The sequence below is a fragment of the Bufo bufo genome, chromosome 6 (assembly GCF_905171765.1).
Source record: "Bufo bufo chromosome 6, aBufBuf1.1, whole genome shotgun sequence".
Classification (NCBI taxonomy): domain Eukaryota; kingdom Metazoa; phylum Chordata; class Amphibia; order Anura; family Bufonidae; genus Bufo; species Bufo bufo.
In genome coordinates, this window is record NC_053394.1 from 172,711,507 (window position 1) to 172,734,621 (window position 23,115).

The following is a 23,115-nucleotide window of genomic DNA, read 5'->3' on the forward strand; positions in this document are numbered from 1 at the left end:
ATGTGACCCTAAGCGTTGAATGTGTAAGGACAAATTGGCGGTTACATATCACGGTGTGACTTTGCCAGTGTCTGAGCTTTATATCCCTAGCCCACCCTCTCCCATATTGAGACACCATTGCATTGCTGTCTATATTGGAGTTCTCTCCCACTATAGGTCATGATATTTTAGAGGACTGTATGTTATAAGTATACTTGCTATACATTTTTGCTGACACCTATTTGTATAAACCAATGCTGCAATTACTATCTGATATTGCCTTCCAGACCCCCACACCTAGTGCCCTTATGCCCCACATAGATATTATTGATGCGATACAGCCGACACTGCCAAGGGGATTACATTATCTAGGTACTGTCACCAGCCGGCTGACAGCACACTCACTGAGCATGCGCGAGCTCCGCTCCGATGCCTGCGCTTTGGGTAACTGAACAATGACCTCCGGTGCGCCTGCGTGGGATCGCGCCTGCGCACACCTACTTTTCTTCTGCGCACGCGCGAACACTGTTCCGATGCGCATGCGCATTGTAAACTGAGAGACGCTGCGAGACTGAGTCTTTTGGCGCACGTCCAGCCTCCACACGCCTGCGCACATGATAGGGACATAGGCATGCGATCAACATGCTGTATACAGCACCTTGTTTACACCCACCAGCAGTCCACAAGGGCCAATCTGAAGTAAGTAATATTTATTACTGCTATGCATATGTATTTATAAACTGTAACATGATGCTTAGCCCTATTTTGGAAGGAAGGCCCATGATGTTTAAACCTTCTTTCCACATATGTGCCAGCTCCATGATTTAGGTTGTTTTATTATGTTTACACAATTTTTTGACATGCGTGTTAGCTCCTCCTGGTAGGAGGGTATTTAAACCTGGCAAAGCTGTATTGTCAGTTGCTTGAGAAAGACCACACAGGTCGAAACGTCGCATGAATTTGATGGAATAAAGTGATTTAAAGATACAAGAGAGTGCTGCGGTTTTTCTATTTCTTTGGACGGCCGCATGAAGGCCATCTACTGTCTGGAACTGTTGTCCATTTTTGTAAACTTCCCTTGCCATCCATCCCCAAAGCTTCTCAATTGGATTTAGATCAGGGGAACATGCAGGATGGGCCAAAAGAGTGATGTTATTCTCCTGGAAGAAGTCCCTTGTCCTGCGGGCATTGTGTACTGTAGCGTTGTCCTGTTGAAAAACCCAGTCGTTACCACACAGACGAGGGCCCTCAGTCATGAGGAATGCTCTCTGCAACATCTGGACATAGCCAGCGGCCGTTTGACGCCCCTGCACTTCCTGAAGCTCCATTGTTCCACTGAAGGAAAAAGCACCCCAGACGATTATGGCGCCCCCTCCACTGTGGTGCGTAGAAAACATCTCAGATGGGATCTGCTTGTCATGCCAGTAACGTTGGAAACCATCAGGACCATCAAGTAGGGGTGCACCGAAATTCCGGCGGCCGAAAATGCACCTAATCCACTTCGGCCGATATTGTTACATATCGGCCGAAAATATGGGGTGTGGGATTTGTCACCCACCATCTGCGGGCGGGCGGTTTACTTTGTCACTGCATCTTTATTTTACCTTACAATCGTGACGCTCCAGTAACTAACAACTCTGCAGGCAGAACGGAGGCCGGCGTAACGTCACTTACTCACGTGACGCCTGCTCCGCCTCCTTCATTCATAAAGTGGGCGGAGCAGGTGCGTCACGTGAGTAAGTGACGTTACGCCGCCCTCCGCTCTGCCTGCAGAGTTGTTACTGGAGCGTCACGATTGTAAGGTAAAATAAAGATGCAGTGAGTGATGCTGTGAGCAGCAGGGCCGGGGCTGTTATGGGTAGGGGGATCGGTCTATGGCACTGCTATGGGGAGGGGGGATCTGTGCACTGTTATGGGGAAAGGGATCTGTGCACTGTTATGGGGAAAGGGATCTGTGCACTGTTATGCCCATAACAGTGCACATATCCCCTTTCCATAACAGTGCACAGATCCCCCTCTCCATAACAGTGCACAGATCCCCCTCTCCATAACAGCGCCACCCACAGATCCCCCTCTCCATAACAGCGCCACCCACAGATCCCCCTCTCCATAACAGCGCCACCCACAGATCCCCCTCTCCATAACAGCGCCACCCACAGATCCCCCTCTCCATAACAGCGCCACCCACAGATCCCCCTCTCCATAACAGCGCCACCCACAGATCCCCCTCTCCATAACAGCGCCACCCACAGATCCCCCTCTCCATAGCGCCACCCACAGATCCCCCTCTCCATAACAGCGCCACCCACAGATGAATTTCATTCATGAAAAAGAATTATTAATAAAATCATTTAAAAAAAAGTATTTTAAAAGTATTTGGGCAAAAAGGCAGTTTCGGTTTCGGTTTTCGGTCAAGGGCATCCTGAATTTTCGGTTTCGGACCAGAATTTTCATTTCGCTGCACCCCTACCATCAAGGTTACATTTTTTCTCATCAGAGAATAAAACTTTCTTCCACCTCTGAATGTCCCATGTTTGGTGCTCTCTTGCAAAGTCCAAACGAGCAGTTCTGTGGCGTTCAAGGAGACGAGGTCTTTGAAGAAGTTTTTTGTTTTTGAAGCCCTTCAGTCTCAGATGCCGTCTGATGGTTATGGGGCTGCAGTCAGCACCAGTAAGGGCCTTAATTTGGGTCGAGGATCGTCCAGTGTCTTGACGGACAGCCAATTGGATCCTCCGGCTCAGTGCTGATGAAATTTTTTTGGGTCTTCCACTTGACTTTTTTGTTCCATAACCCTCAGGATTATTTAAGAAATTCCAAATGACTGTCTTACTGCGTCCCACCTCAGCAGCGATGGCGCGCTGTGAGAGACCCTGCTTATGCAGTTCAACAACCCAACCACGTTCAAAAAGGGAGTTTTTTTGCCTTTGCCACCACAACGTGTGACTATCTGACAGAAAATGACAATGAATCCACATCTTTGCACAGATTTGGCCTTTTATAGGCATGTGGTCCTAAAATTTTGATCAGCGGAAAAACAGCCTGTTTCAGTTTAATCGTTATTTTCAATTAATTGAATGCTCAAAAAATGTTTAGTCTCACTCTCATTTCTTCTTGTTGCATGTTGAAGCTCTACTTGGAACCTTGTTAAGATCCAACAATGTAAAATAGGATTTTTTGCCATTTTTCAAGTGGTCTTAAACTTTTTATCAGGACTATAGGACTGCATAGGAAAGTAGTAAACTCATCATAGACTCCAATGCAAGTGCTTTGGAGTCTATGAGAATAGCAATCTAATGATTGCATGTTGAGAACTATAAAAAAGTGTAAAAATAAATAAAAAGTTTTTAAAAATAAAAAAAAACATTAAAATTTGAATCACCCCCCCTTTTCCCAAAATAAAAATAAAAGAACAAAAAAAATACACATCATGGGTGTCGCAATGTGCTAAAACACCCATAGTATAAAAATATATTCTCCATACGGCAAATAGCAAAACGGAAAAAAGCGTCCAAATGGCCAATTTGCCATTTTTGGTCGCTTCATTTTCTAAAAAAAAAATGTATAAAAAGTGATCAAAAAGTCGTACACACCCCAGAATGGTATCAATGAAAAGTTCAGAACGCCCCGCAAAAAAATGAGCCCCTATAAAGCTCCCTACACATAATTACAAAAAAGTTATAGGGGTCAAAATATGGCAACTAAAAAATAAAACGGATTTCTTTCCCCCACTTTTTATCACTATCAAAACACAAGATAAACTATACATATAAGGCATCGCTGGATTCGTACTAACCTATAGAATAAAAGTAAACAATTTTATCGTACATCGAACGTCGTAAATAAAAAAAGCTAAAACTGTGGTGGAATTGCTTTTTTTTTTGGGGCAAATTCACCCCATTTGGAATTTTTTTCCCGCTTCCCACATCATATTAAATGGTGGCGTTGGAAAGTACAACTTGTCCCACAAAAAACAAGCCCTCATATGGCTTTGTGAACAGACAAATAAAAAAGTTATGGCTCTGGGAAGGCAGGGAGCGCAAAACGAAAAAACCTCTGGCCATGAAAGGGTTAATACTGTTGTGCTGTGCAGGAGTTCAGTCCTTTACATGTGTGTCGATTTGGTTGAGAGCACAGTGTGTAGTGTACGCAGGCCTGGCGTCGACTTCCGACTTCCCATGCCCCGTTCATATCATGGCGTTCAGTTTCTATAGGAACAAGGATCTGACATCACAGTCCTTAAGATGCTTGGAACTACATTTCCCATGATGCACCAGGGACACCGGAGCCAACGTCGGGCCTTTGTCAGGAGGGGAGAAGACTAGTGATCGTGCGGTGTGTGCTCGGTAGCCCAGGCCGTGAGGAGGAGGGGGCTGCCGGTATGGCGGTGTAGCGCCGCCCAGCGGGCGCCGGAGGAGGCCGCGTGCGTGGTGTCATTGTGCTCTGCAGACGTCTTTCATAGTGATGGGGACACCGCATTGTGCACTACACTCAGCCGCTTCAGAACCTCATTGAGCTGCTGACCTTGGACCTCGAAATGGTCAATATTTTATTACTCTTCCAATTAAGAGGCTCCCCGTTGTTAACCTTTTAAGCGCTGGACCTTTGTCCCCCCCCCCCCCCTCCTCTGGATGTATATGACGTCATCACATAGTCACATGACCAGCACCTCTCCGCTGTTCTGAAGGAGATTGGACAGTAAGTCATTTCCACAGGTAAAGGGCTTTTCCATCCCGGACATGTCATTGGAGGAGCTGGGAATGGCTAATGTGTCGGGGTTTAGGAGGTGACCTCTCCAACAGGAATGGGAGGGGGGCACCCGAATTCTCATGTCACATTGTGCATTCAGAGACTGGGGGCTTGTGGGGTCCTGAATGTGGAATATGACAGAGGCGCCCTCCCTATAAAATAGTCATTTCACAAGAATATTTCCTAAATGGCCCTACACATCTCACCTGAGCTGCAGGTCTGAAGGGCCCTTGGCCAACCGCCCATCCCACTCCCCCTGCAGATTCTGCCCTCTCTCTATACTGATGCTGCCCGTGTGTGATCTCTTCCCCTGCAGATTCTGCCCTCTCTCTCTATACTGATGGTGCCCGTGTGTGATCTCTTCCCCTGCAGATTCTGCCCTCTCTCTATACTGATGCTGCCTGTGTGTGATCTCTCCCCTACAGATTCTGCCCTCTCTCTATACTGATGCTGCCCGTGTGTGATCTCTTCCCCTGCAGATTCTGCCCTCTCTCTCTATACTGATGCTGCCCGTGTATGATCTCTTCCCCTGCAGATTCTGCCCTCTCTCTCTACTGATGCTGCCCGTGTGTGATATCTTCCCCTGCAGATTCTGCCCTCTCTCTCTATACTGATGCTGCCAGTGTGTGATCTCTCCCCCTGCAGATTCTGCCCTCTCTCTCTATACTGATGGTGCCCGTGTGTGATCTCTTCCCCTGCAGATTCTGCCCTCTCTCTCTACACTGATGCTGCCCGTGTGTGATCTCTTCCCCTGCAGATTCTGCCCTCTCTCTCTACACTGATGCTGCCCGTGTGTGATCTCTTCCCCTGCAGATTCTGCCCTCTCTCTCTATACTGATGCTGCCAGTGTGTGATCTCTCCCCCTGCAGATTCTGCCCTCTCTATACTGATGCTGCCCGTCTGTGATTTCTTCCCCTGCAGATTCTGCCCTCTCTCTCTATACTGATGCTGCCCGTCTGTGATTTCTTCCCCTGCAGATTCTGCCCTCTCTCTCTATACTGATGCTGCCCGTCTGTGATCTCTTCCCCTGCAGATTCTGCCCTCTCTCTCTCTATACTGATGCTGCCAGTGTGTGATCTCTCCCCCTGCAGATTCTGCCCTCTCTATACTGATGCTGCCCGTGTGTGATCTCTTCCCCTGCAGATTCTGCCCTCTCTCTCTATACTGATGCTGCCCCTGTGTGATCTCTTCCCCTGCAGATTCTGCCCTCTCTCTATACTGATGCTGCCCGTGTGTGATCTCTTCCCCTGCAGATTCTGCCCTCTCTCTCTATACTGATGCTGCCCGTGTGTGATCTCTTCCCCTGCAGATTCTGCCCTCTCTCTATACTGATGCTGCCCGTGTGTGATCTCTTCCCCTGCAGATTCTGCCCTCTCTCTCTATACTGATGCTGCCCCTGTGTGATCTCTTCCCCTGCAGATTCTGCCCTCTCTCTATACTGATGCTGCCCGTGTGTGATCTCTTCCCCTGCAGATTCTGCCCTCTCTCTCTATACTGATGCTGCCCGTGTGTGATCTCTTCCCCTGCAGATTCTGCCCTCTCTCTCTATACTGATGCTGCCCGTGTGTGATCTCTTCCCCTGCAGATTCTGCCCTCTCTCTATACTGATGGTGCCCCTGTGTGATCTCTCCCCCTGCAGATTCTGCCCTCTCTCTATACTGATGCTGCCCGTGTGTGATCTCTTCCCCTGCAGATTCTGCCCTCTCTCTCTATACTGATGCTGCCCGTCTGTGATCTCTTCCCCTGCAGATTCTGCCCTCTCTCTATACTGATGGTGCCCCTGTGTGATCTCTCCCCCTACAGATTCTGCCCTCTCTCTCTATACTGATGCTGCCCGTGTGTGATCTCTCCCCCTACAGATTCTGCCCTCTCTCTCTACACTGATGCTGCCCGTGTGTGATCTCTTCCCCTGCAGATTCTGCCCTCTCTCTATACTGATGCTGCCCGTCTGTGATCTCTCCCCCTGCAGATTCTGCCCTCTCTCTCTACACTGATGCTGCCAGTCTGTGATCTCTCCCCCTGCATATTCTGCCCTCTCTCTATACTGATGGTGCCCGTGTGTGATCTCTTCCCCTGCAGATTCTGCCCTCTCTCTCTTTATACTGATGCTGCCCGTGTGTGATCTCTTCCCCTGCAGATTCTGCCCTCTCTCTCTACACTGATGCTGCCCGTGTGTGATCTCTTCCCCTGCAGATTCTGCCCTCTCTCTCTATACTGATGCTGCCCGTGTGTGATCTCTTCCCCTGCAGATTCTGCCCTCTCTCTATACTGATGGTGCCCGTGTGTGATCTCTTCCCCTGCAGATTCTGCCCTCTCTCTCTACACTGACGCTGCCCGTGTGTGATCTCTTCCTCTGCAGATTCTGCCCTCTCTCTATACTGATGGTGCCCGTGTGTGATCTCTTCCCCTGCAGATTCTGCCCTCTCTCTCTACACTGATGCTGCCCGTGTGTGATCTCTTCCCCTGCAGATTCTGCCCTCTCTCTCTACACTGATGCTGCCCGTGTGTGATCTCTTCCCCTGCAGATTCTGCCCTCTCTCTATACTGATGCTGCCCGTGTGTGATCTCTTCCCCTGCAGATTCTGCCCTCTCTCTACACTGATGCTGCCAGTGTGTGATCTCTTCCCCTGCAGATTCTGCCCTCTCTCTCTATACTGATGCTGCCAGTCTGTGATCTCTCCCCCTGCATATTCTGCCCTCTCTCTATACTGATGCTGCCCGTGTGTGATCTCTTCCCCTGCAGATTCTGCCCTCTCTCTACTGATGCTGCCCATGTGTGATCTCTTCCCCTGCAGATTCTGCCCTCTCTCTCTATACTGATGCTGCCCGTGTGTGATCTCTTCCCTTGCAGATTCTGCTCTCTCTCTCTACACTGATGCTGCCCGTGTGTGATCTCTTCCCCTGCAGATTCTGCCCTCTCTCTCTACTGATGCTGCCCGTGTGTGATCTCTTCCCCTGCAGATTCTGCCCTCTCTCTCTCTCTATACTGATGCTGCCCGTGTGTGATCTCTTCCCCTGCAGATTCTGCCCTCTCTCTCTATACTGATGCTGCCCGTGTGTGATCTCTTCCCCTGCAGATTCTGCCCTCTCTCTCTATACTGATGCTGCCCGTGTGTGATCTCTTCCCTGCAGATTCTGCCCTCTCTCTATACTGATGCTGCCAGTGTGTGATCTCTTCCCCTGCAGATTCTGCCCTCTCTCTCTATACTGATGCTGCCCGTGTGTGATCTCTCCCCCTGCAGATTCTGCCCTCTCTCTCTATACTGATGCTGCCGTGTGCGATCTCTTCCCCTGCAGATTCTGCCCTCTCTCTCTATACTGATGCTGCCCGTGTGTGATCTCTTCCCCGGCAGATTCTGCCCTCTCTCTCTCTATACTGATGCTGCCCGTGTGTGATCTCTTCCCCGGCAGATTCTGCCCTCTCTCTCTCTATACTGATGCTGCCCGTCTGTGATCTCTTCCCCTGCAGATTCTGCCCTCTCTCTCTCTATACTGATGCTGCCCGTCTGTGATCTCTTCCCCTGCAGATTCTGCCCTCTCTCTCTCTATACTGATGCTGCCCGTCTGTGATCTCTTCCCCTGCAGATTCTGCCCTCTCTCTCTATACTGATGCTGCCCGTGTGTGATCTCTTCCCCTGCAGATTCTGCCCTCTCTCTCTATACTGATGCTGCCCGTGTGTGATCTCTCCCCCTACAGATTCTGCCCTCTCTCTCTATACTGATGCTGCCCGTGTGTGATCTCTTCCCCTGCAGATTCTGCCCTCTCTCTATACTGATGCTGCCCGTGTGTGATCTCTTCACCTGCAGATTCTGTCCTCTCTCTCTATACTGATGCTGCCCGTGTGTGATCTCTTCTCCTGCAGATTCTGCCCTCTCTCTCTATACTGATGCTGCCCGTGTGTGATCTCTTCCCCTGCAGATTCTGCCCTCTCTCTCTATACTGATGCTGCCCGTGTGTGATCTCTTCCCCTGCAGATTCTGCCCTCTCTCTCTATACTGATGCTGCCCGTGTGTGATCTCTTCCCCTGCAGATTCTGCCCTCTCTCTCTATACTGATGCTGCCCGTGTGCGATCTCTTCCCCTGCAGATTCTGCCCTCTCTCTCTATACTGATGCTGCCCGTGTGCGATCTCTTCCCCTGCAGATTCTGCCCTCTCTCTCTATACTGATGCTGCCCGTGTGTGATCTCTTCCCCTGCAGATTCTGCCCTCTCTCTATACTGATGCTGCCCGTGTGTGATCTCTTCCCCTGCAGATTCTGCCCTCTCTCTCTATACTGATGCTGCCCGTGTGTGATCTCTTCACCTGCAGATTCTGCTCACCTGTTTCCCAGTGCTACCTCTCTGTTGCTTACCAGGTCCTCATAGGAAATGTTCAATAACTAGTGATTGTCTGAATGGGCATTTCCTGCTTGTCCAGAGTAGCCAGGAGGCAGAGGCTCAGCAAGCATTGGGACAGAAACAGTAGGGGGTTCACTGAGATATATTAGCCATGCAACCATTTTTGGGTCCATTCACACGTCCTTGAATATGTCCGGACCCGTTCCGCAAATTGCGGAACGGGTGCGAATCTATTCATTCTCTATGGGGCAGAAATGGATGTGGACAGCACACAGTGTGCTGTCTGCATACGCGTTTCCGGAGTGCGGCTCCGATCTTCTGGTCCGCGGCTCCCGAAAAAAATTGAACATGTTCTACTCTTGTCCGCAATTGCAGAGAAGAATAGGCAGTTCTATGGGGGTGCCGGCCGGGTGTATTGCGGATCCACAACACACTACGGATGTGTGAATGGACCCTTAAGATATTAGTAATTTTTATATAACTCCAGATCTTGACATGTCACTCTACAATATGCTTCGTATATGTGTTAGCAATGAAGTCACAATGAAGTGATGGCTTCCATATACATTACATAAATGTCCAGAAATGCAGATTTTTGCCAAATTCAGCTGATGTGTACGAGAACAGTCCTCTGCTATAGAGAGAGAATTATAAAGCATGTTGGTTTCAGTAGAACTCCATAAGGCTGCGTTCACTTCTTCGTCAGAGATGATGCGGCTGCATTTTTCTGGCCGAAACCCAGATTTTATGTTGGAAAGTGGCTGGACCTTATTACAGTCAATGGGGAATCCGGCGGTGAACTAGTGAATCCGGCAGAGCTGGGTTCGGTGATCTCCAGCAGGCTGGTCTTCCTGAACAGCCTGCCGGAAACATTCACCGGAGATGTAAATGCAGCCTAAGTTATTGTTGGGATTTTGAACTGGGCAAGGAGGGAGATGGTTTGGTAGAGGGCTTCATCCTTACTCAAGAGCCCACTTTTCAGCTTCAGTAAATAAAGCAGAATAATATTATAATGTTCTTCAACTTAGTATGAAACTGAAACAAGGTATATTACAATCTCTGCTATATGCTGTCAAAATGTGAGAAAATTCTTGTTGGGTTGATTGCCCTAAATTGTTAAAATAGTCTTCTAGATTAGAAGACTAATACCCTCAAAGAAGAGGAACAATATACATAGCATGTAAGGAAACTGAAAGTTGCCACAGAAAAAATCAGGTCAAACTCAGGAGTGGTCTACTCAAAGTGACCATCTTTTGGTGAGGTTTCACAGAACTGCCCGAGTTTTGAAAAGAAAACTTGGTGTGGTACACGATCATTGATAATATAGGAAGCAAAAGAATGTGCAGAATAGAGGATCAATATCAGAGAGGTGTAAGCCAATATAAATTGTCTTCTTCTGCTTATTTTTCTTTCTTCTATTTTTCTCATCAGGCATTTTGTCACCTAGCCTCTGAGACCCATGTGATTTATAGAAGATGGAGATGGAAAAGAATCACATGATGGAGAGAATCCTAAGCCTTGTCCTGGAAATTGTCTACTTGCTTATTGAAGAGGTGAGGGCTCAAAGCATTCTGGGTCAAAGACTAAAGGCTCATGCACACGACCGTATGCATGAGCCCTTAGACAAAGCTATTTCTAGAGCATTGAAGTACTTTGACCTTAACCCCTTAAGGATCGGGCCATTTTTCACTGTAAGGACCAGACTGATTTTTGCAAATTTGACATGTCACTTTATGTGGTGATAACTACTAGGGTTGTCCCGATACCACTTTTTTAGGACCGAGTACAAGTACCGATACTTTTTTTCAAGTAGTCACCGATACCGAATACCGATACTTTTTTTAAATGTCATGTGACCGTTTTGGGGGATCTGTGGATCTGTGGATGACGCACTGTCATGTGGGGGATCTGTGGATGGCACTGTTATGGGGGACCTGTGGATGGCACTGTTATGGGGGACCTGTGGATGGCACTGTTATGGGGGACCTGTGGATGGCACTGTTATGGGGGACCTGTGGATGGCACTGTTATGGGGGACCTGTGGATGGCACTGTTATGGGGGATCTGTGGATGGCACTGTTATGGGGGATCTGTGGATGGCACTGTTATGGGGGATCTGTGGATGGCACTGTTATGGGGATCTCTGGATGGCACTGTTATGGGGATCTCTGGATGGCACTGTTATGGGGATCTGTGGATGGCACTGTTATGGGGGATCTGTGGATGGCACTGTTATGGGGGATCTGTGGATGGCACTGTTATGGGGGATCTGTGGATGGCACTGTTATGGGGATCTGTGGATGGTGCTGTTATGGGGATCTGTGGATGGTGCTGTTATGGGGGATCTGTGGATGGCGCTGTTATGGGGATCTGTGGATGGCACTGTTATGGGGGATCTGTGGATGGCACTGTTATGGGGGATCTGTGGATGGCACTGTTATGGGGGATCTGTGGATGGTGCTGTTATGGGGATCTGTGGATGGTGCTGTTATGGGGGATCTGTGGATGGCACTGTTATGGGGATCTGTGGATGGCACTGTTATGGGGGATCTGTGGATGGCACTGTTATGGGGGATCTGTGGATGGCACTGTTATGGGGGATCTGTGGATGGCACTGTTATGGGGGATCTGTGGATGGCACTGTTATGGGCATCTGTGGATGGTACTGCTATGGGGTGGGATATCTGTGGATGGCATTGTTATGGGGTGGGGGGATCTGAGGATGGCATTGTTATTTGGTGGGGGATCTGTGGATGGTGCTGTTATAGTTATAGGGGATCTGTGGATGGAACTGTTATGGGGAGGATCTGTGGATGACACTGCTATATGTCATCCACAGATCCCCCTCATAACAGTGTCCCCCAATACACCGGGCCCCGCCGCTCACCGAAGTATTTATAAACGTGAATCCTTATCCTGTTATTAAGTTGAACTAACGCTGCCCTCTCCCATGTTCCCCTGTATCCCCCTGTATCCCCACAGCACTTACTTAAGCTTCCATAGCAGGCAGAGCGGACGGCACCAGTAACGTCACTCACTGACGTCGCGCGTCTGCTCTGCCTGCTTCATTCATAAAGTGGGCGGAGCAGGCGCTCTACGTCAGTGAGTGACGTTACTGCTGCCGTCTGCTCTGCCTGCTATTGAAGCTTACAGGGGGATACAGGGGAACATGGGAACATGGGAGAGGGCAGCGTTAGTTCAACTTAATAACAGGATAAGGATTCACGTTTATAAATACTTTGGTGAGCGGCGGGGCCCGGTGTAAGAGTACAGTGACTGCACCGGGCCCCGCCCATAGTTACGGACTCCAGCCCCTCCTCTCTCCCGATGCTGCATCTTTGCCGGGCCGCAAAAATATTCATTGCGGGAAAAAAAAAAAGTATTCTATTTATGTATCGGGGCGGGGTATCGGCGGCTGAGTACCGCCGAGAAAACTCGGAATCGGTCCCGATACCGATACTAGTATCGGTATCGGGACAACCCTAATAACTACTATAAAACGCTTTTACTTATCCAAGCCATTTTGAGATTGTTTTCTCGTCATATATTGTACTTCATGATAGTGGTAAATTTGAATCAAAATATTTCATTTTTATTTATAAAAATAAAATAAAAAATTTACCAAAAATTTGGAAAAATTCACAACTTTCCAAATTTTTATTTCTCTGCTTTTAAAACAGATAGTGATACCTCATATTATAGTTATTACTTTACATTTACCATATGTCTACTTCATGTTTGGATCATTTTGTGAATGCCATTTTATTTTTGGGGACGTTAGAAGGCTTAGAAGTTTAGAAGCAAATCTTTAAATTTTTCAGAAAATTTCCATAACCCACTTTTTAAGGACCACTTCAGGTCTGAAGTCACTTTGTGAGGCTTACATAATTGAAACCACCCAAAAATGACCCCATTTTAGAAACTACACCCCTCAAGGTATTAAAAACAGATTTTACAAACGTTGTTAACCCTTTACGTGTTCCACAAGAATTAATGGAAAATGGATATAAAATTTCAGAATTTCACTTTTTTTTGCAGATTTTCCATTTTAATAATTTTTTCCGCTAACAAAGCAAGGGTTAACAGCCAAACAAAACTCAATATTTATTGCCCTGATTCTGTAGTTTGCAGAACCACCCCATATGTGGTTGTAAACTGCTGTACGGCCACACGGCAGGGGGTAGAAGGAAAGGAACGCCTTATGGTTTTTGGAAGGCAGATTTTTATGGACTGGTTTTATGATACCATGTCCCATTTAAAGCCCCCCTGATGCACCCCTAGAGTAGAAACTCCAAAAAGTGACCCCTTTTTAGAAACAACACCCCTCAAGGTATTCAAAACTGATTTTACAAACTTTGTTTACCCTTTAGGTGTTCCACAAGAATTAATCAAAAATGGATATGAAATTTCAGAATTTCACTTTTTTTGGCAGATTTTCCATTTTAATAATTTTTTCCGCTAACAAAGCAAGGGTTAACAGCCAAATAAAACTCAATATTTATTGCCCTGATTCTGTAGTTTGCAGAACCACCCCATATGTGATTGTAAACTGCTGTACGGGCACATGGCAGGGTGCAGAAGGAAAGGAACGCCATATAGTTTTTGGAGGGCAGATTTCACTGGGATAATTTTAAGTTGCCATGTCACATTTGAAGACCCCCTGATGCACCCCTAGAGTAGAAACTCCAAAAAAGTTACCCCATTTTGTAAACTACGGGATAAGGTGGCAGTTTTGTTGGTACTATTTTAGGGTGCAGATGATTTTTGGTTGCTCTATATTATACTTTTTGTGAGGCAAGTTAACAAAAAATAGCTGTTTTGGCACTGTTTTTATTTTTTGTTATACGTTCGACAGATTAGATGTGGTATTTTTATAGAGCAGGTTGTTACATAATAAAGCATTTTTGAAAAAAAAAATTTTTTTGTGTCTCCATATTCTGAAAGCCATAGTTTTTTTTTTTTTTTTTTTTTTGTATTTTTTGAGCGACTGTCTTATGTAGGGGCTCATTTTTTTCCGGTATGAGATGAAAGTTTGATTGGTACTATTTTAGGGTGCATATGACTTTTTGATCGCTTGGTATTACACTTTTTGTGTTGTAAGGTGACAAAAAATTGACACAATTTTATACCTTTTTTTTACGGTGTTCACCTGAGGGGTTAGATCATGTGATATTTTTATAGAGCAGGTCATTACGGACGTGGCAATACCTAATATGTATACTTTTTTATTTATTTATTTAAGTTTTACACAATAACAGCATTTTTGAAACAAAAAAAATCATGTTTTTAGAGCCATATTTTTTTTTTTTTTGGGGGGAAATTGTCTTAGGGGCTCATTTTTTGTGGGATGAGATGACTGGTACAATTTTGGGGTGCTTATGACTTTTTGATTGCTTGGTATTACACTTTTTGTGATGTAAGGTGACAAAAAAAAGGCCTTTTTTTATTAGATTTTTTTTTTTTTTACAGTGTTCACCTGAGGGGTTAAATCATGTAATATATTTTTATAGAGCAGGTCTTTACGGACGCGGCGATACCTAATATGTATACTTTTTTTTATTTATTTAAGTTTTATACACTAATATCATTTTTGAAACAAAAGAAAAATCATGTTTTAGTGTTGCCATAGTTTTTTCATCTTTTGGGCGATTGTCTTAGGTAGGGTATCATTTTTGTGGGATGAGATGATGTTTTGATACAATTTTGGGGTGCATATGACTTTTTGATCGCTTGCTATTACACCTTTCGTGATGTAAGGGGACAAAATGGCTTTTTGTTCACCTGACGGGTTAAATCATGTGATATTTTTATAGAGAAGGTTGTTACGGACGCGGCAATACCTAATGTTTTTTTTTTTTTTACATTTAACACAATAAAAGCATTTTTGAAACAAAAAAAAATCATGTTTTAGTGGTTTTTTTGGGCGATTGTCCTATGTATGTGGCTTATTTTTTGCAGGATAAGGTGACGGTTAGATTGGTACTATTTTTGGGTGTATACGCCTTTTTGATCGCTTGATGTTGCACTTTTAGTGATGTAAGGTGACATTTTTTTTAATTTTTTTTTACACAGTTATTATTTATAAAAAATGTTATGGTGTCTATCGGACGGGGTGAATCATGTGATATATTTATAGAGCCGGTCGTTACAGACGCTGCGATACCTAATGTGTGTTTTTTTTTTATTATAAAATCAGGCGAAAGGAGCTTTTTTTTTTTTTTTTTTTTTTTTAACTTTATTTCTGTGCCACTCTGGGACTTTAACTTTTGGGGGTCGGATCCCCTCTGCAATGCATTACAATACATCTGTATTGTAATGCATTGCCTGTTAGTGTATTACTCTGTGTAATACACTAACAGGTTGCCTAGGAGACCCAGCCTGAGGCTGGATCTCCTGGGCACCCGTAGAATGCAGGTCCTGATGCTGTGCAAGGCATTGGGCAGCCTCTGCACATCATCGGGCTGCCTTGTCACACATCGGTCCCACGCCACAGCAGCGCGGGGACTCGATGCGCTCCTTCACCAACCACAAACCACTTCTATGTCGTGGTCAGCACTGAATGCGGCATAGAAGGGGTTAATCCGCCGGCATCGCTGTAAACAGCAGGGGCCCGGCTACCAGGGACTGCCGGACCCCTGTAGTGCATGTACGGCGGAATGCGTTCTGGCACAGCTTCCCCCTCTGTACATGTACAGCCTTTTTCGTTAAGGGGTTAAAGGGTTCTGTTACCAGGAAATTCACTGTTAAACCAGGCACAATGTCTTGTAGTGCTGTATGTAATGTAATGAACAGGTAAGTGCACCAAGGGTGGGCTCAAGCCATTCTGTGCACCCTTGCTCCTCCTGCATCCTCTATCAGCCCTCCTTCTCTTCCTTGATGGACAATGCAGGTCCATGCATAATCATCTCACCCGATCCTGTCAATAAAGAAAGAGAGGAAGGGGCTGTCAGAGAAGGCAGGAGCAACAGGGGTGCACATAGCAGCTTGGGCACTTAAAGGGCTTCCGTCAGCCCACTAAACCGTTTTTTTTTTTTTTTTTGCTTAATAATAACCCCTACACTGCGATTTATCCATACATAAGTAAAATAATAATAATAATAATAATAATAATTTTGGTTCAGTAGAATTTGCTAAAACCTTATTTTTATAATATGTAAATTACCTTGCTACCAGCAAGTAGGGCGGCTACTTGCTGGTAGCAGCCGCATCCTCCGATGGTAATGACGCCCCCTCTGCTTGTTGATTGACAGGGCCAGCGGACGGGATCTTTCTCCGCTGGCCCTGCCTGTTTTCATTCAATATCTGGCGCCTCCGCGGCCGTACCTATCTTCAATCGGCGCAGGCGCACTGAGAGGCGGCCACTCACTCGGCCGCTTCATCCTCAATGCGCCTGCGCCGGGTGTAGATGTGACGTCATGGGCGCAGGCGCATTGAGGATGGAGCGGCCGAGTGAGTGGCCGCCTCTCAGTGCGCCTGCGCCGATTGAAGATGGGTACGGCCGCGGCGCAGGCGCCAGATATTGAATGAAAACAGGCAGGGCCAGCGGAGAAAGATCCCGTCCGCTGGCCCTGTCAATCAACAAGCAGAGGGGGCGTCATTACCATCGGCGGATGCGCTGCTACCAGCAAGTAGCCGCCCTGCTTGCTGGTAGCAAGGTAATTTACATATTATAAAAATAGGGTTTTAGCAAATTCTACTGAACCAAAATTCTTATTTTACTTATGTATGGATAAAACGCAGTGTAGGGGTTATTATTAAGCAAAAAAAATAAAAAACGGTTTAGTGGGCTGACGGAAGCCCTTTAACCGCTCATTTACATATGGATTAAAAGTACCTTTTCTCCAGAATGTAACAACAGATCGTTAAGTGAAAGTCATCACTACATTCAACTGAGCTAGTCCTACAAGCAAGTGTGCCTGGTTTAATTGTGAATTTCTTGGGCGTCCACATTAAGAGGTATATCATTGGGTCCGGCCAACCATCCAGTGTGCCTCCCAACTCTATCTTGACTGCAGTGGTGGAGGGAGAGGACTGGGGTCTTGAATTGTAACATGCCAAGTTTTTTGTTCCAGTCTTCCCCCTTTTCAGATGAGACGTCGAGTTCAGCTGGCAGCTATCTCGTGGGGCTAGCCTTAGTACTTCAGGCCTTAGGCAGCGCTTTAAAGGCACAGCCAGTTGTGGTCTTTAAAATTCTTTCATGTTTGCATTTCATGAGCCATAAATTTTAATATATATATATATATATATATATATATATATATATATATATATATATATTTATATTTATTTTTTTGCTGACTTACCTTTGTGTAAACAATTTTTTTTAGAAGCACTATTTTGGGGTACACCTTATATTCACTTGTAATCCTAATATGTACTGGCATATGTCAATCACAGGTATCCTACTGGTGTTCACATGGCACATTTGGTGTACATTTACTTAGCAGAACGTTATAGGGGTATGTATTCCCAATCCTAGACTTCCTGACATATACCTCTGATGTATGAGATTGCCTCTGCATAGAATATACTATTCTCTACAGTGAAAAGAAGGTATAGTGAAGTATACTGGCTCAGTGGGTGTCAAAAACACTCTTTTTGGCACCCAAAGGGTAAATGGGGCCTTCCCACTAAACAAATCCTGCAAATGCAGTGTGAATACAGCTTACCTGAATCGGTCCTGAAACTGGACTCGGTCCTAAATCAGGACCAGGACAGACTTCAAGTAGATGCCTGTGCAATTTATGATATATCAGAATCTACAGATTTCCCAATACAAATAATGAATTAAAATAGGCCCCTAAAGACTGGTTTTCACCCGTCAGAATCATAGTGGAAAAAAGCCTAAAATCTGACTCCCATTGTTTTGAAAGAGAGGCAATGACTGGCACTGCACAATGAAAAAAGATTTTAGATTTGGCTGCGGCTTCCATGGCAGAGTGAGCGCCCAGACTAAGGCGGGTGGCCACACACGGAATAGACCCATTTAGTGGGGCTAATCAGCATGCAGAAGCCACGGGCAAAATATTCATTGAATTTCTCTGACGAGTATTTTGGCCATGTGAACAAACCTTACCGAGACTAAAAACATGTAAAATAATGTGTTAAAACATGGGCCACATGGCACTTTGCCAAAATAATACAAATATTAGCTGCTAATATGCTGTCAGTTTTGAGCAGCAGGTTACGAAAAGTGATTAGTATGACCATTATGGAGTAGAAGGTGGCATATTCCTATATACAGCATAGAAGTTAGGTCTGATAGTTTGTGTTGTTTGTGTATGTCCAACCTACTTGTATGATCCAGAATGTCCTGCCACTTTCTAATCTTTTCTTTGTATAGGATTATATAATTGTAAAGCAGTCTGGTGACAATGTGGTGTACCGGAGCAGCGCCCAGAGTCCCGATATGGAGCAAGAAGAGCCCTTAGAAAAGAGCAAGAAAAACAGTAAGGTGGCAGAACTCACCAACAAAGTGCTGCAGCTTCTGACTGGAGAGGTGAGCACTGCTTAGAGAACATGGGCAGCAAGGTTACTGCTGAGATGTCATCTGTATGGATAGCATTACAAAAAGTTACAGGGATTGTATTAAACATATAGTTATTTAGCAAATTTGCACTAAAATAAAGTATTGGAATGGGTTTCAGTTGTTCTGATATATGTATATTCTGATTACAGACCTCTGATGTGGCTGTTGCTGGGTTTTGTTCTTGTTTTTTTTATTGTCTATATTTGTAACATAATATATCCCCAAAGACAAAGGTCATTAAGGGGTTTTGCAGCTATAAATAGTTTGTGGCTTTAAATAACCGCTCTGGACTACTTAAAGATGAGTGCTGTGTTGGTCAGATATGCCCAGTGATGTAGGGGACAGGTGGTTGTTAGCACTGACTACCAATAACCTTCAGCGGTGACCAGCGGTGAAAACAGCGGAAGGGCACAGCCATAAGTGAGTAATATAGGTCTTTATTTAAAGCCACAAAAAACATTGTTGCCTAGAAAACCCCTAGATTTCTGAGGATATTCACTCTTTCTCATTTTATTATTTTCCACTGTAACTGGGACATCCTTGGGAACCCCAGTTACAGGTGACAACAGCCCTCTGTCCCATAACTGGAAGAGCTGATATTTGGGTCAGCAGGTTGCCCATGCCAGGCGACACCCAGTACTCATGCAGTCGTTGGGTCCAGTAGAGACGGCAGCATTACCACTTCCTGTGTTCACTATTGAGAGCTAAGTATGCTGGAAAAGAGAAGGCAGAAGCTCTTCTCAGATGGTTCCATCTTTTCCTTGGCGTGGGAATCCGACTGACTCTACTAGATTGCTCGAGCTTTAAATGGGCAAAATGTGCTTCTGGTGACTCAGGCTTAAAGCCCAAGACCACGGGCCGTACATGTATGATGCAGGGTGGTAAATGTTGTAGAAATGCTGCCGCTCTTGTCCATGGGCACAGACTGGTATTGCAACTGAGTGTAATTGAGATAAATAGGACAGAGCCGCAATACCAGACACTGTCCATGGACCGCTCTTTCAGTTCCTTACGCCATAATGGTTATTTTTACGTATGTATTCTGTTGTACTGTATTTACAGTCACATAATGACATGGATTGTGAAGAAGCAGAAAACAAGGATGAAGAGAAGAAAAAGGCAGGCAATATTCAGCCTGGATTTGACAGTAAGAACCAATTTGTCTCCCTGCATAAATAATCCATAAAACCCGGCTTCTGTCATCTGCAAGATTAATCATGCCCTTGTCTATCTCTTTCTCGTGAAGTCTTTATTCTTTTTTTTTTAAATGTCTAGTAGTTTTATCTGTCTGTATTATTGTATACGCTTTCTTTCCAATAGGGTCATCTGCTGTCATGCCTGGAATTCAACGCCCATCTGGTCTGGTGTGTCTTAAGAAAGAAAGGCCTGATGTCGACGTCCCCCATAAAATCTCCATGTCCTTGTGCCAAGATAGCGCAACACAAACCGAGGAAACCAGCACCAGTGAAAATGGACTTCTCCCTGAAATTTACATACATGTTCCTATTGACCAGACCGAATATTTATCTGTTTGTAAGAAGGGGGGAGCTGGATCTGATGACGCGGCATTCCTAGCTAGTAACATTTGTAATCCCCTGGTGCATACAGTGGTGCACAGCAGCGCCGAGGAGCATTTACTAACCAGTAAAGAATATGGATCTGCTGATCCTAAACCTACAGCAGCTGAGTATACAGTTATTAAAATTAAGGAGGAACCTGTTGAGTGGGAGGAAGAAGTTTCCAGATCAGTTAAACTGCCTATACAGATTGAGCGCACAGAGACCCAACCTAAGAGCAGCATTTCTATATATCCTGAAGGTCTAATGAACCAAGCACCAACACCATATACAACCATGCAGATTAAGCAAGAACCAGCCACGGATGGAGAGGGATCTCTCATAGAGACAGGCATATCTGTATCAGTAGAGCAATCGCAACGCCACTTCATACTGGCTGAGAATGCCGAAGGGAGTTTCAGGGACACTGACATCAACACAGGCTCTGAGAACTCCCAAATAGATTATGGCTCTGCCTTCATAAAAGGGCAATACTATGAAGATGATGACATGCAAAATAATCCTGCGGATTTACCAGCTGCTCGTTTATACCAGGAACCGTATATGGAAGAGATTACATATGAATACTACTCTGCTCATTCTAGCAACGTACAGCAGAAAATAGACAATACGGACAAACCATTTTCTTGCTCAGAATGTGGAAAATGTTTTAAATACAACAGTCTTCTCCTCCACCACTCTAAATCCCATCAGAAGAAGCCCCTGATATGCTGTGAATGTGGGAAACAGTATTCTTGTAAGACGGAGTTCGATATACATCAGAGAATTCACACTGGTGAAAAGCCTTTTGTCTGCTCCGACTGTGGGAAAGGCTTCCGTAGGAAATCTCACATGCTCCGACACCAGCGAATTCATGGAGACAAGGAAATATATCCTTGTCCAGAATGTGGCAAGTCTTTCCATCGCCATGATGTCTTAAACCAACACCGGAAAATACACAAAACAAACCAAGTGGAGACTTACCCTCCCACCAGCCAGTCTCAGCCACAAAACCCCTGTACTACCTATGATAACATTGAAAGGCTTCCATGCTCTGAATGTGGGGAAAGCTTTGATGATGTATCACAGCTTGAGGAACACCAAGTAGTTCATGCAGGGGAGAAGCCATTTTCTTGCACAGAGTGTGGCAAATCATTCCGTTTTGAAGCCCTTCTGGAATTGCATTGGGGTAGCCACATTGCTGCAGTTTCGTGTCCCGAATGTGGAAATAGTTTTGCAAGTCAGAGTCTTCTTAACCATCACCTGAAGGTTCATGCAGGAGCAAATGATTGCATTTGTTCAGAATGCGGCAAAGAATTTCCCAGTCGGTCCCAGCTGGTTGACCATTACAGAACACATACAGGAGAGAAACCATACATGTGTCCTGATTGTGGAAAATATTTTCGTAGAAAAGCACATGTTGTTAGGCATCGCAAAATCCACAAGGGCAATAAACCATTTTCTTGCCTAGAATGTGGAAAATGCTTTGAGAATCATGAGTTTCTTGAACGACATGCAAAAATGCATAAGAAGAAAAGACCATACATCTGTTCTCAGTGTGGGAAAAGTTACACCAAAAAGTCTCATCTAGCCAGACACCAGAGGACACACACTAGACAAACCACCCACGCTTGTCCCAGATGTGGAGAAAGCTTTCAGTATCCAGCTCTCTTGAGTCAACATATGAAACTCCACACTGGAAAAACGGACTATAATTGTCCTTGTTGTGAAAAGACCTTCACTTCTGAAGTGGCTCTCCTTAAACATCAGAAAACCCATTCAAATGAAAAATCTTTCATCTGCGTTGAATGTGGGAAAAGTTTCACCTTTTATTCCCATTTCATGAGGCATCAGACCATGCACACAGGAGAAAAGCCTTTTGAGTGTACAGAGTGTGGAAGGCGATTCACCCGAGATTCACATCTAGTCCGACACCAGCGAGTTCACAACAACCTATAAGCTGCAATGCTTGTGATAAGAGTGAACAAAAAAAAAATCCCGGACCTGTTAAAGTCTATGAAATGTATTATTTATTTAGTCCTTTTTTTATTTCATAAATGTTTCTGGAATGTGCATGGAACCTTAAACTATAGATTTGATTCCACCTTCTGTTTGTTTCTAATTTTATATTGTCAATGTAAAATAAGAAAAAAAAATCTGCTTTTATGTTATTGTGACACACAGTCCAGGGGGTTTGGTTTCATTTGTGATCCCATTGACTGAGTGAGTATAATGTATTAATGTTCTTATGAAAAAGGTAAAACTGAATGTTTCAGGCAGCTGTAATTTAGCCAGAGAAATACACCCCAAATATAAGTCTCAAGGTAACAGGTGAGGGGCTAGGTCCAAAATGGCAGAAGATGGGTGCATGAAGTAGAGTTATGGTAAAATATCATTAACGTACAGTAACCTGGCACCTGAAATCTCAGGGAAGTACTTTCCTGCACAGTGTCTTGTGGTTGAGAGAGAGTACTAAGTACCTTTGCACCACTTAAGAGGTAGAGAAGACAAACTGCAAGACAGTGGTCCAGAAGTCCAGTAGAGTTTTTGCATCTCCCCGCACCCCTTCACAGCAGCATTTGTCTAGAAATACTTGTGAACAACCATGGGGACTGGATACAATCAAGTCCCAATTTAAAAAAAAAACATTGTGGGGCTTTAGTTGTAATAGCAACTTTATGTAAGATGCCAAACACTTTTGACCTATTGGGTTTCGTGAGAACTTTGCCTAAGCCCATGTCTCGAGCCGTAGCAGAAAAATCTTAATAGGTGTATGGTGAAATTATATATAGAGTATAGCTCATGGACATAGACCCTCAAAGTCTTTGAGGGTGTGATTTAGCTGAAGATTTCGTTGGGAGACAACAGTCATATTAGCATAAATGTAAGGGTCAGATGGATGAAGGGAGTATTGTCTGGAAGAATACAGAGATGTAGAAGAAACACCATCCGTGACGGGAAGCTCTG

The 23,115-nt window shown here is 45.1% G+C and overlaps 1 protein-coding gene across 3 annotated transcripts; it reads left to right on the forward strand.

Moving 5' to 3' along the window:
* The first annotated feature begins 4,256 nt into the window (after positions 1-4,256).
* LOC121004012 (oocyte zinc finger protein XlCOF6-like) lies at positions 4,257-22,783 on the forward strand. 3 transcript variants are annotated; one of them, XM_040436030.1, is made up of 5 exons: positions 4,257-4,691; positions 10,495-10,616; positions 18,407-18,562; positions 19,655-19,739; positions 19,913-22,783. In XM_040436030.1, exons 2-5 carry the CDS (start codon positions 10,539-10,541, stop codon positions 22,105-22,107), a joined length of 2,514 nt encoding a protein of 837 aa, XP_040291964.1. In that variant the 5' UTR covers positions 4,257-4,691; positions 10,495-10,538; the 3' UTR covers positions 22,108-22,783. The 3 variants fall into 3 exon arrangements, with proteins under 3 accessions (XP_040291964.1, XP_040291963.1, XP_040291965.1); XM_040436029.1 differs by having other exon boundaries at positions 4,257-4,674; XM_040436031.1 differs by lacking the exons at positions 4,257-4,691; positions 10,495-10,616; positions 19,655-19,739 and having other exon boundaries at positions 18,450-18,562.
* Positions 22,784-23,115: the final 332 nt, after the last annotated feature.

Excerpts from the sequence above, each read along its gene's own strand:
- LOC121004012 (XM_040436030.1), top strand. The coding sequence starts at position 10,539 with ATGGAGATGGAAAAGAATCACATGATGGAGAGAATCCTAAGCCTTGTC. Across the intron at positions 10,617-18,406 it reads TCTACTTGCTTATTGAAGAG|GATTATATAATTGTAAAGCA; the intron begins GTGAGGGCTCAA and ends TTCTTTGTATAG. Across the intron at positions 18,563-19,654 it reads TGCAGCTTCTGACTGGAGAG|TCACATAATGACATGGATTG; the intron begins GTGAGCACTGCT and ends CTGTATTTACAG.